At 42.6% G+C, this 13758-nt stretch overlaps 1 protein-coding gene across 1 annotated transcript in view; it reads left to right on the top strand.

Annotated features, from left to right (window-relative positions):
- Positions 1–13362: 13362 nt before the first annotated feature.
- Positions 13363–13758, top strand: part of WDFY1 (WD repeat and FYVE domain containing 1) — a 68877-nt gene continuing 68481 nt past the window's right edge. The window contains exon 1 of the mRNA XM_038001459.2: positions 13363–13577. Coding sequence (XP_037857387.1) covers positions 13441–13577 — 137 coding nt within the window. The 5' untranslated portion in view covers positions 13363–13440. The remainder of the gene's footprint in view (positions 13578–13758) is intronic.

Here is a 13758-nt window from a genome sequence, read left to right as displayed (position 1 = left end):
TGCGTCCAAAAGTTTCTGGGAGAGGTTGCTTCACCCTGTCAGTTACTCTCTTGTTCCTTCTTCTCTCGTTACAGCAAAACAAAAAATAATCTGTTTCACGTTCAAGTTAAGGAAACATTTAAATCCTCAAAAACAAAAACATTTTTATTTATATTTAGTGTTCCAGACCATCAGTACTGCCATTATTGAGCAGGTATTTACCGAGCTTCTATTTTTGACCCAGCACGTCTCCAAAAGCCTTAGTTTTGGAAACCCTAGACTCAGAAATATTGGCTTATCCAAAATTAACATTTTTCTTTAAAAGCAATCTAATAGTACATTTCTTTTCTTTTATTTTCTTTTGAGAGGGAGTCTCGCTCTGTCGCCCAGGCTGGAGTGCAGTGGCCAGATCTCAGCTCACTGCAAGCTCCGCCTCCCGGGTTTACGCCATTCTCCTGCCTCAGCCTCCCGAGTAGCTGGGACTACAGGCGCCCGACACCTCGCCTGGCTATATTTTTGTATCTTTTAGTAGAGACGGGGTTTCACCGTGTTAGCCAGGATGGTCTCGATCTCCAGACCTCGTGATCCGCCCGTCTCGGCCTCCCAAAGTGCTGGGATTACAGGCTTGAGCCACCGCGCCCGGCCCAATAGTACATATTTTTAAACATCCGGAAAATGACTGGAAAAAATCATAAAATGGTAACGGTAGAATTAGTTTCTTCCTTCTTTAACACTCTGTAACAGTGTAATTCTATTGCTTTCCTATCAAACTGTTAATACAGTACAATTTTTAAAAGAACATATTAAGTCACAAAGGGAGGCTTGTTTGAATTCCCCGTTTTGAGTTGCCTGCTGAACATCTAGACTCTCAAAGGGGCAATGCTTTCTGAGATCTATGTTTTAAAGGCATCTGTGTCCCCAGCAGTCACCCAGATTGAACTCCTGTGTCTTTGATTGTTCTTTCCACAAACCCCCACTTCGGTCCAGTTACCACCAAGTGGTTTTTCAATTTATTTCCACTGGAGGTACCTGGTGGCTCTCCTCACCTCTTTCCGTGGTTACTGTAATTGACCTGGTACCAGCTCCGTTCCCCAGATACAGCTCACCTACATTCATCTCTCTGAAACACAGACCACAAAGCATGTTATGACTTAGCTGGAGAACCTTCAGTGCCAGGATCATACAACTCAGTTTGGGTTTCTCAGCTTGACCATTTCCAAAGGGAGAATCTAAATGGTTCATCTCAGCTTATAAAAGGGTTCCCTTTGGGAAGAGAGAGAGCAAAAGAGGGCCTGAGCACACACGGTTGAAGGAAATTCTGCAAGAAGGGGTGAAAGGAGGTCACAGTTGACCTTGTTATAATGTATGTAAAGTATTGAAAATTCATGAAACATCAATCCAATAAATGGATTAGGAGAAAAGGCAGGGAACTGTCATTTCTGTAGAATTTCATTTATTAGGAAAAATAATCTAAAGTCAGTTGTAGCACAATCATGTTAAGTTAAAATGAGGTGTTTCCGTGTTGAGAGTTTCTCAGTCATACAACAATGAAAGCATCATTTGCAGATTAAAAAATGTAGGTCCTCAAAAGATTTACTAATGCCCTTCATGGAGCTCAGGAATTAACCAGTTTTTAAAAATTTGCTCATCCATTTGTTAATTTATTCAATAAACACATAATAGGAGGAGCACTTGGTTCTAGGACCCAGGCTCAGAAAACTTTAAGGAAGAAAAAGGCTAATGTGTTTTTTGGCCCTCAAAAACCTGATTTTTCCTTTAACCTGCTGGTAGCCGTAATTTGATCAAAGCTCACAGATGTCAACAACTTTCAGGTTTTCACTGGGTAAGGGTCAGGTGCAAGGGTGGGGAAAAGTCGCACTTAGGAAGAGGAGGTAAGGCGATTGAGGGTTCACTTTAACCCTTGGGGAACACTTCAACCTTTTGTGTTTTGATGCCAGGGATATTGCTTATATATTCCTTCAGTGATGGTGAGGGCAGCTGGAATACAGGGCACAGAAAGATGGATAACAAAGTTAGTGAATTCTGCTATAGGACCTTCCTGGACAGTGAAGCAATTCTGAACCCCTGAGATTACTTGCCACTACTTCATAGATTAGCTAAGGAATAACTACCAAATAGTGGCCTTTAATCCAACTCATAAGGAAAATTACAGACAAATAATTACCATAGGATGAAAATTATTATAGTTAAAACTGTTCATAATACAAAATTGGAGTTACTGATAAATATCGATATAGAATCAGTCTTCACCAAAGTTATATCTGTTCAACCTAGCTTTGGAAAATTTGACTTGATGGAAATTTTGACTTGATAGATCTAAAAGCCACAACAGAAAACTCATGATAGTAAAACTGATTAGCAAAAAGCCCTAGTAAACCTGAGCAACAAACAACATCTTAGGAAACAAATGCGGAAAAAAAATTCAAGACAAGACATTAAGTAAGCAATATAAATATGAAAATACAATTAGAAATAGGATACTTGAGCTGTATAGAAAATTGATCAAGACATTTAATTGGTTTCATGGAGCTTATTCCAGAAAACATTTTCTCAAAAAAAATGCATCAATGTTAATATAACTCTGTTAATTCAGAATTGTGGAAGCAAAACCTTTTTTGGTGTGTTAGCAGCCAGCAAGATGGCGCTCGACAAGCTCCACCTCCTGGTACTTACACCCTTGTATATTCCCCTCTCACATTGTGCTGGGATTCGTCTGTGTAACCAATAGACCATGGATGTTTTTATCAATTCTGGGGTTAGGTAATAAAATACATCATGGCTTCCATTTTGGTCAGATACCTTGTATTTCTTGGATTAGGCTCCTATCAGGAAGTCAGCTGCTATGTTATGATGTTGCCTAAGAAACTATGTGGAAAAGCTTATGTGATGAGTAGCTGAGGCCTCTCACTAACAGCCGTGTGAATGAATGAGCCGTCTTAGAAATGGATCCTCCACTCCCAGTCACACTTTCAGATGACTGCCTACTGGCCAATGTCTTGACTGCATCCCCATGAGAGACCCTCTGCCAGAATCACCCAGCTAAGCTGCTCCCAAACTCCTGACCCTCAGGAAATAAACAAACATTTGTTGCTTTATGCCACTAAGTTCTGAAGTAATTTGTTACATAGCAACAGATAATTAATACACTTACGGTCAAATCAACTGGATGAAAATGGCAATATAAAAAATACTCTATATTCATGAGACTTAGGGGATGGCCTCAGAGTGCTGGGTCTAGATGGAAGTGTGGATTTTGCTGGATGCAGAAGAGATGGCAAGGAGGAACAACATTCCATAACATGCACAAAGTCATCAGGAATGATGAGGACTTAGTAAATTCCCCTCCAAAAAGTGAAAGCTGCCTGACCCTTTAACCCCTGTAGGTACAGATCCTCTTTCCTGTCATTAGGGATACTTTTGAGAAACAAGTTCAGGAAATATCAGGGAAGATGTCGAGTGCGGTGTTTCTACTTTACCCATGTTCCTTGATGTTTCTGCTAAACTGAGCAATGTTTGGATCTGAGAGAGGGATGCCTATTACAGGAAAAAAGGAATATTTTAAAGGGTCATAAAACTAAGTAAAAACTGGTAATGAGGGGGAAAGTAGAGATATTAGACCACTATGACTATAATATTGAAACTTTACACTTTTGTTTCGCTTTTTAAATAAATAAAACATTGTAAAAGTGGTTTCAGATTTTTGCAATGTGATCATTATGCTGGTCTGCAGTGTAAACCTTGGGTAAAATCCAGAGGATGGGTTAAAAGAACTCCTGGCAAAACCACTGAACAAAATTACCAAGTCTTCTTTCCTCTCTGGGGTGAAACTGTGTCTCCAAATCTTTTGTGAAGGCCCAAGGAGACGAAGCATGTCCAAAAGCAATAAATCACTGTAGACTTCATTTTCAGTCTATTGCACAGATTTAACATGTATTGAATAGATAAACATTGATTAGGTATACATTATAACAACTATTGAAAGACACTGATAAGTTTTTGAAGTATTTCCTCTTGATTGGAGTTAACCAAATTATAGCCATTACAAGTTATAAATTTAAGAATCTGGGCCGGGCGCGGTGGCTCATGCCTGTAATCCCAGCACTTTGGGAGGCTGAGGCAGGCGGATCATGAGGTCAGGAGTTCAAGACCAGCCTGGCCAACATGGTGAAACCCTGTCTCTACTAAAAATACAAAAATTATCTGGACATGGTGGCGTGTGCCGGTAGTCCTAGCTACTCAAGAGGCTGAGACAGGAGAATTGCTTGAATCCGAGAGGCGGAGGTTGCAGTGAGTGGAGATAGCGTCACTGCACTCCAGTCTGGGTGACAGAGCAAGACTCTGTCTCGGAAAAAAAAAAAAAAGAATCTGGATAATCTGGATACTGCATACTAATAAGTTATTCTTTATGAGACTATCATTTATATCATTATATGGTTTATATCTTTTTTGAAAATACTCAATTAGTGAAATATTGCCTTATAATTTACGTATGTAATGTCATGTTCTCAGTGAGTTATGTCCTGCAATCCTCATGATGGCGTTAAAAGAAAAACTGTAGAACAATTAAATTTAAGAGTTTGAGCAAAGAACGATGAATCAGGCAGCCCCCAGAACCAGAACACATTCAGAAAGACTCCAGGACTGCCACATGGTCAGATAACATTTACGGACAGTAAAAGGAAAAAGTATGTACAGAAAATGCAAATGAGGTACGGAAACAGCTGGTGTCTGCTTTATTTGAATAGGGCTGCCTGTGGTTGGGTGAGACTCAGCTACTTTTACAAGAGCAGGTGACAGTCTTTTACACATCAAGTTAGGTTAGAGTTCACTGGGTACTGAGAAACCTTTAGGCCAAAATTAAAATATGTACGGTGGAAGCTTTAGTCCAAACTTAATTTAACAGTACTATAAGTTAAGTAACAGTATCACCATAATTGTATCAGTCAGGGTCTTAACAAGAGAACAAAGGCACACCAGATGCTCCAGGAAGGAAATTTAATACAAGGAACTAGTTATAAAGGTGTTAGAAGAACTGAAAGGCTTAAGAGATTAGGGACAGCAAGACGGGAGAGACAAAGGGAACAGATGGTAACAGAGCACAGGAGTTAGGTAAGCCCAATGGGACCAAGAACCCCAGCAGAGACTGCCTGTTGAGGGCTGGGACAAAAGAGGGAAGCTATAGCCAGTGGGGACTGGAGCCACAGAGAAGGCACACTCCCTAAGCAGAAAGAGTGGAGGAGAAATACCCTGGTTTCTTCTCTCCTCCTACCTTCCAATGTCCCACCACTGCCTCCATCATACAAACTTATCAGGAAGCAAGTCTGGGATATGTAGTTTGCATAAGTCAACTCCCGGCAACATAGACCAAGCAAGGTACACATAGAGTGGATCTGATAGCAACAGGCAAATGGCTAGCCTGTGATGACACTCAAAGTATCTGAAATGTGAAGAGTAGAAAGTCAAGGCCACATTAGAATGCTGACCCATGAAGCTAACATACCTTAGTTCATCCAAATGTTGAAGGTAGGAACTTATTTATTATTATTATTTTTTTGCATAAAGGAATATAAAACTATTAACAACAGTTCACCAGTATTTACAATAAAGTAAACAATATACAGTTGGATAATACTCTGATTACTACAAAGTTGTTCTTCCTGGCTTTTGTTGAACCAGTAAAGCAAATAACTGAAGATTGAGCCTACATGTAAGGAATGAGTTGGGGTAAAGAAAAAACATGCAGGTCAATAGATTACAAAAGGTTGTTCATACATTTGTGGCAGCAGGTCCTAAACTGCCAACATCTCTAACCATCTGATTAGGTTTATATGAGCCAAGCCTTACATATTCCATTCATCATGACCTTTTAGTCAATTTAGCAACAGGGATTTCAACATTTTGTTAAGGAATGGCCCGCTAGGGAAATTTTTAAATGTTGATTTAACTTAGTTTTGTTTAGCTAGTTAAAACACACTAGCATTTGTGTAATTTCCTTATCTGGATGAGGAAACCTGCTGTGATGGCAGTGATAAAATTTTTCCTTTTAGGAATTTTGCAAATAAACCACTGCAATTATAGATAGTTTTAAATTATCCAATTTAAATTATCCTATTTAGAATTACTTATTTCACTTGAAATGTATGGCTTCAGGAAAATAGGAACTTCTTATTACAAGAAATAATATTGGCATTTATTATTATCATCATTATCATTCTTACAGTACAACTATAAAATACTCCCTTAAGGAAGTCTAGCATGATACAGGTATTTAGAGTCAGAAGAGGTGATGGCGGGACAGATATTTTGAGATTAAGGTCCAAGATAGGGGCTAGACATGGTGGCTGAAGCCTGTAATCCTAGCACTTTGGGAAGCCGAGGCGGGTGGATCACTTGAGGTCAGGAGTTCGAGACCAACCTGGCCAACATGGTGAAACCCGGTCTCTACTAAAAATACAACAGTTAGCCTGGCATGGTGGCATGCACCTGTAATCCCAGCTATTCTGGAGGCTGAGGCAGGAGACTCATTTGGACCAGGGAGGCAGAGGTTGCAGTGAGCCAAGAAGGTGCCACTATACTCCAGCCTGGGCCACAGAGCGAGACTCCATCTTAAAAAAAAAAAAAGTCCAAGGTAAGAAGCATGAGTTAACAATAAATACCACACATTATCTCTGCAACACCACTAAAAGGTTACTTTATTATTCTTACTTTAGAAATGCACAATTGATAAAGACACAGTTTGCCAAAGATTTCACTGTTAGTTAACAGCAAAGCTCTCTGACTATAAAGACCATGCTGTTTCTACTGTTAGGGTAAAGTGACTTGTCCAAGATCACATAGCTGTCAGTGGATGGTAGAACTTTATTCACAGATTCCACCTTCTAACTCAGCAGGGCAGCTCAGAAATCAATTATCTCTGTGTCTGGGAGCTAAGCTATGATGACGCAAAGGCATAAGAATAATACCATAGACTTGGGGGGAAGGTGGGGGGTCGGTTAGGGATAAAAGAGTACGGACTGGACTGGGTATGGTGGCTCATGCTTGTAATCCCAGCACTTTGGGAGGCTGAGGCTGGCAGATCACAAGGTCACGAGTTCGAGACCAGCCTGGCCAATATGGTGAAACCCCGTCTCTACTAAAAATACAGAAATTAGCTGGGTGTGGAGGGGCTGCCTGTAGTCCCAGCTACTGGGGAGGCTGGGGCAAGAGAATCACTTGAACTTGGGAGGTGGAGATTGCAATGTATCGCACGACTACACTCCAACCTGGGCAAGAGAGCGAGACTCTGTCTCAAAAAAAAAAAAAAAAAAAGACAACACACTGTGTAGAGTGTACACTGCTCAGGTGACGGGTGCACCAAAATATCAGAAATCACCACTAAATAACTTATCTATGTAGCCAAACACCACCTGTTCCCCAAAAGCCTTTGATATAAAAAAAAATTCTCTTTGTGTACCTAGAGTCTTTCAGTTCCAAGAGGCTGTGCTAAGGCTCTTCCATCACCACTTGAACCCACTCCAATCAGATTTTACCCCTGCCATTCATGGAAACTTCCATTCATTTCATTTCATTTCATTTCATTTGGTTGATCTGCAGCATTTGACACAGTCGATCACTTCCTCCTCCTTAGAACACCTTCTTCCTTTGTCTTCAGGACAACACACACAATATCCATTTTCCTCTTACCTCATGGAGTCGTGGGGAAGGGGAGCAGGAGGAGGCTGGCTCCTCTCCAGTCTTTTTTTCTGGTTCCTCCTTCTCTTCCAGACTTGTTGATGTTTCCGAGGCTTCTGTCCTCGTACCTCTTCGCTATTTACACACATACTCCTTCTTGGATTTCATGTACTCTTACGAGTGTAAATGCTATATGCATACTTGATAAAATCATTTTGTGTTTAAGCACTGATTTTGCAAAATGTATAAAGGTGAATTAAATTTAGAGCTTAATTTGTTTATGTAAATTGCCTTCAAAATACGTTATAGCTGAGATGTTTTCCATGTGTTTTGGAAGAAATCACACAGAGTAACTGCTTTTTCAATAAACTGGATCCGTGTTACATCTTTGGGTCAGTTCACTGTCATTGTGCAAGATGAGAGTTATGTGGGCCTTACCTTATTGTTCACATTGAACCATTCTGGGTGATGATTTTTCTTATTTGTAACACAATTCAATACATAAGGCCTATTATAAAGGTAAACTAGGCCAGGTGCAGTGGCTCTCACCTGTACCAGCACTTTGGGAGGCTGAGACAGTTGGATCACTTGAACTCAGGAGTTCAACACCAGCCTGGGCAATATGATGAACCATGTCTCCACTACAAATACAAAAATTAGCCCTGCATGGTGGTGCACGCCTACTCCCAGCTACTCCAGTGGCTGAGGCAGGAGAATTGCTTGAACCCAGGAGGCAGAGGCTGCAGTGAGCTGAGATTGTGCCACTGCCCCCCAGCCTGAGCGACAGAGTGAGATCCTGCCTCAAAAAAAAAAAAAAAAAAAAAAAAAAAAAGAGGGCTGGGCACAGTGGCTCACTCCTGTAATCCTCACAGTTCAGGATGCTGAAGCTGATGGATCACTTAAGGCCAGGAGTTCGAGACCAGCCTGGCCAACATGGTAAAACCCCATCTCTACTAAAAATACAACAATTACCAGGGCATGATGGACACATGCCTGTAGTTCCAGCTACTCAGAAGGCTGAGGCACAAGAATCGCTTGAACCCGGGAGGCAGGGGTTGCAGTGAGCTTAGATCCCAGCAGTGCACTGAAGCCTGGGTGACAGAGTAACACTCTGTCTCAAAAAAAAAAAAAAAAAAAAAAGTAAACCAAGGCACAATAATATTTTAAAGGGCTTATATGTGCAAACAGCAATTCATGAATTGGGCTGCTCTAAACCGGAAGTGTTTCCAGGGCTCTGTTGGAGCAGCTTGGAAGAGTGAATGCAGAAATAATGCAAAGAAAATAATTGATTACAGGTATAAAGTGGTTTTATTTGGTCTATCCTGTGGGAAAATCCCGAGTTATTTAATTATAAGTCTGTTGACTGCATCTGAACGGTTGAGCTGAAGTTTTGTTTTTCTTTAATACAGGCATTTACAAGAAATAGCTTAAGTGAAGTTTCACTTACGTTTGCAAATCAAGCAAGGTTAAGATCACTTAGGAAGACTGACTGACTTTGTCTCTTCAGGAATTCTTCAGCCCTGGTTTCCATTTTAATTTTGTTTAACAGGCAAAACCCTGATTAAAATTTTTGAACAATTATTTGTAGAGAGCCTTTCTCTCACTTAATTTTGACCATCCTGCTGCCTTAAGATCAAGCATAAACTTGGCTCCTGTACTCTGCTACCACCCAGTGAGCATCTGCTGATCCTGCAGAGGGTGGCCCAGCATATTCCATCCCTGTGCATTTAACTCCCAAAATAATGGCTGCAGTCCAGACCTCTTTACTCTTCAGTAGCATATACAAAACTCCTATATTCAGGCTGGGCACGGTGGCTCACGCCTCTAATCCCAGCACCTTGGGAGGCTGAGGCAGGTGGATCACCTGAGGTCAGGAGTTCGAAACCAGCCCGGCCAACATGGCAAAAGCCCGTCTCTACTAAAAATACAAAAATTATTCGGGCATGGTGGCACGTGCCTGTAATCCTGGCTGCTGGGGAGGCTGAGACAGGGGAATTGCTTGAACCAAGGAGGTGGAAGTGCAGTGAGCCAAGATCGCACCAACACACTTCAGCCTGGGCAACAGAGCAAGACTCCATCTCAAAACAAACAAACAAACACCTCCTGTATCCAACTGCCTACTCAGCCCCTTCACTTGGAGACGTAATACTCATCTCAAGCTTCCTATGTCCAAAAGTGAATTCTCCTTCTTCCCTTCCAAACCTGCTCCTCCTACGTCTTCCACAGATCAGTAAATGGCAGCTCCACTTTTCCAGTTGCTGAACCCACAAATCTTGGTGTCATTCTTAACTCCTTCATATTCCATATTCAACAAATCTCACTGGCACCACCTTCTAGATAAGTCTAGAATCTGATGTCCTCTCACCAGCAGCACCCTTAGAAAGCCACATCATTTCTCAATTACCCTGTTAATTTCTCAATTAACTTCCTGACTGACACCTTGTTTCTACTCTTGCCTTTTAAAATTGAAGGCAGATTAGCCCAGGCGCTGTGGCTCATGCCTATAATCCCAGCACTTTGGGAGGCCAAAGTGGGTGGATCACGGGGGGTTGGGAGTTCGAAACCAGCTTGGCCAACATGGTGAAACCCTGTCTCTACTAAAAGTACAAAAATTAGCTGGGTGTGATGGTGGGTGCCTGTAATCCCAGCTACTTGAGAGGCTGAGGCACGAGAATCACTTGAACCCAGGAGGTGGAGGTTGCAGTGAGCCAGGATCGCACCACTGCACTCCAGCCTGGGTGACAGAGTGAGGCTTGGTCTCGAAAAATAAATGAATAAAAATTTTAAAAAATTGAAGGCAGATTAAACCAACCTTCTGTTCAAAACTCTCCAATGGCTTCCCATCTAATTTAAAGTAAAAACCAAAGCCCTTATCAATGGTCTCTGGGCTCAACATGGTCTGTCTGGTGACCTGTGTGTACTGTCTTTCTCTGAGCACTCCCTCACTCTGCTCCAGCCTCATGGGGTGCCTGGCTGTCTCTACAAAACCCCTGGCATGTGCTCACCTCAAGGCCTTAACACGTGCTCTTTTCTTTTCCAGAACAGTACTTGGCCCACATTTCCACAAGGCTTACTCCCTCCTCTCCTTCTTGGCTCAAAATGTGACTTTACAGTGAGGCTTTTACTGGCCACCTGTCTCAGGTTGCATTCTCCAGCAGCAGATATGATGATAGAGGTTGGCTCAGAGGGTATTTATTAGGAATCAATGCCTGTGAAGGGAGGGGGAGGTAACAGGATTAGGCAGGAGAAGTCAGCTGCAGTACATGCCTTACAAAGCCTTGTCCAAGCTAGGAGGGAGTTCTAGAGCAAGTGTTGCCCATCGGTCTGTCTTGATGGTCAGGCTTTTATCTTCCTATCTTGTTCAGTTACTGAATGTAGGCTTCCCTGTGAAGGGAACAACTGAGACCCAGTGGTTCTCAGCATCTGGGACAGTCCCTGAAGGAGCTGAAGGCTGGAGGCTCTCTGCTGACCACTCTTCTTCCCTGAAATCTGATCTGTGCAGTGTATTCCTGAATCTATCACACCATCCTATTTAAAATCGCAACATTACCTAGTGTCCCTATCACCCTTCCCTGCTTTATATTCTCCATAGCATTTAATAGCATTTAACATCTTCTAATATATTATATAATTTATTTTGTTTACTATCTGCTTCCTTCACAGGTATGTAAGTTCTAACAGCAGAGGTATTTTTGTCTCTCTTGAGCACTGCTGCATTTAGAATGGCACCTGGCTCACATCAGGCACTTGGGAAATGTTGGTGGATTAAACAAAGTTGTTCAGTAGCCTGTCTAGTCATTATATTGTACAGCCTCACAAGAACCATGCCATATTAATCTCATCAGCATACAGCATATAGTAAGTGTGCGATATATGTCTGTTGAGTACATGCATAAATAAATTCATGAATGTTTGTTAATAACTTCATCATGAGAAAGTATTAGTACAATGGTGGCTCATGCCTGTAATCCCAGCACTTTGGGAGGCTGAGGTGGGCAGATTATTTGAGGTCAGAAGTTTGAGACCAGCCCGGCCAACATGGTGAAACCCTGTCTCTAGTAAAAATACAAAATTAGCCAGGCATGGTGGTAGGTGCTTGTAATCCCAGCTAGTTGGGAGGCTGAGACAGGAGAATCCCTTTAACCTGGGAGGCAGAGGTTGCAGTCAGCCGAGATCGCACCACTGCACTCCAGCCTGGGTGACAGAGCGAGTCTGTCTCAAAAAACAAAAACAAAAACAAAACAAAACAAAAACAAAAGTTCTAGTACATCACTGTACATAGAAGTACCATGGGATTCACATCTGTAATTTAAAGTTTTTATTAGCTACCTTAAAAAAAAAGAAGCAGATCATATTAATTTTAATAGTATCTAACTCAAAATATCCAAAATAGTATCATTTCAACATGGAATCATTGTAACAATTATTGATGAACTATATTACATCTTTTTTGTTTTGTGCTAAGTCTCTAAAATCCAGTAGTATTTTGCACTTGTACTACATCTCAATTTGGACAAGCCACATTTCAGGTGCTCTATAGTCATGTGGATAGTACGGTTCTAATGCAATTCTGCAATTCACGTGTCAGAATAATATAGTGGGGTCAGACTTTTGGAGTCATTGACTTCCTGAGTCCAAATCTTGGCTCTTGAACTTACTAGTTGTCAATGACCTCTAGCCAAAAACCACCAGGAACAAATGGGGTTGATTGCTGGTTGGAGGGAGAAGACACACCATTGGGAATGGTGAGGTGTCTGGGTAAAGTACAGTTTTATTAAAGGATTTGTATTGGTGTTAGGTGACCTGGGACGGCTTAAGGAAGAGAGGTTCTCCTCTGGACTGGATGTTGTCAGGAAATGGGTATAATTCTAAGGTTGCATATCTTAATAAATCTTATGTAAATAGAGGAAGACTAGATAGCGGTTAACATTATAATTAATAAAGAAATACGAGTCACTCATATGAGCCAGGATAGGGGGACGTTTGGTAATTTGTGGCTTGTACATCGCTCATATTTTGGCTGTGTTTAGATGTGATTATGGAGTGGCTTCGTCTGATGTTTATGTTCCACAGGAAGTAAGCACCTCCTAGCAACACCAAAGCTCAGCTGATAGTACCAGGCAGCTCCTGGAGATCAAGGGCTGCTTTTCTTCCTCTCATAGCTATGCAATCTTAAGGTAGTGATCAAACTTATCTGGTTGTTTTCTCATCTCTAAAATGGGAATACAAGAGCATCAATTTCTTCATCTCTTAAGATTATCAGTATTAAATGAGATCCAAAAGCACTGAGTTAATGCCTGGTATATGGTTACCACTCAATGAGTGCCATCTATTGTAGTTCAAAGAGTCTAAGATGCACTATATTTTTTCACATTTTAACATTTCTGAAAGTGTGTGTCTTTCAAACAATGGCTTCTTCGAATGGATGAAATGTAGTATTGTTATTTCTGAAATCTCTGGTTTGGCGGACAATTCCTTGTCCCCTCCAGGTGCTCAATTTATTCCTGGGAAAATGGCTTTACTTTTAAACCTTCCTTACTTTCCCCATTTCTCCGCAGGCGCCCTCTGGGGTCCTCTCCCAGCCACAGACTTTTAGTTTGCGCGGCATCCCCAGGCAATACGGGCGGCTGGCGGCAGCACTCGGGGGCTTACGGCGGCGCGGCGCCCACGAGGCCCCAGCAGCAGAAGGGAAACCGGAGCGTCCGCGCCCGCCCAGTCGTCAGCTGATGGGCGGCCTGCCGAGTAGGCAGCCGCTGTCGCCGCGCGAACATGGCGGCCGAGATCCACTCCAGGCCGCAGAGCAGCCGCCCGGTGCTGCTGAGCAAGATCGAGGGGCACCAGGACGCCGTCACGGCCGCGCTGCTCATCCCCAAGGAGGACGGCGTGATCACGGCCAGCGAGGACAGGTAGGCCCCGGGCGCAGCCGGGGCGGCCCGAACTCCGCGGCGACGGGGTGTGGGGGCAGTGGGGTCCGCGGCCCCGGTCCTTCCTGCGTGAGGGGGTTCCCCCCGGCAGCGCGGCCCCACACCCACTCTGTGCCTCTTAGCTCCGCCGGGTTCCTAGTTCCCTCCCGCCGGTCCTCCAGTC

Source organism: Chlorocebus sabaeus, chromosome 10 (assembly GCF_047675955.1).
Source record: "Chlorocebus sabaeus isolate Y175 chromosome 10, mChlSab1.0.hap1, whole genome shotgun sequence".
Taxonomy (NCBI): Eukaryota; Metazoa; Chordata; class Mammalia; order Primates; family Cercopithecidae; genus Chlorocebus; species Chlorocebus sabaeus.
Note: the sequence above shows the minus strand (reverse complement) of the source record. Positions and strands in the feature narration are given on the sequence as shown.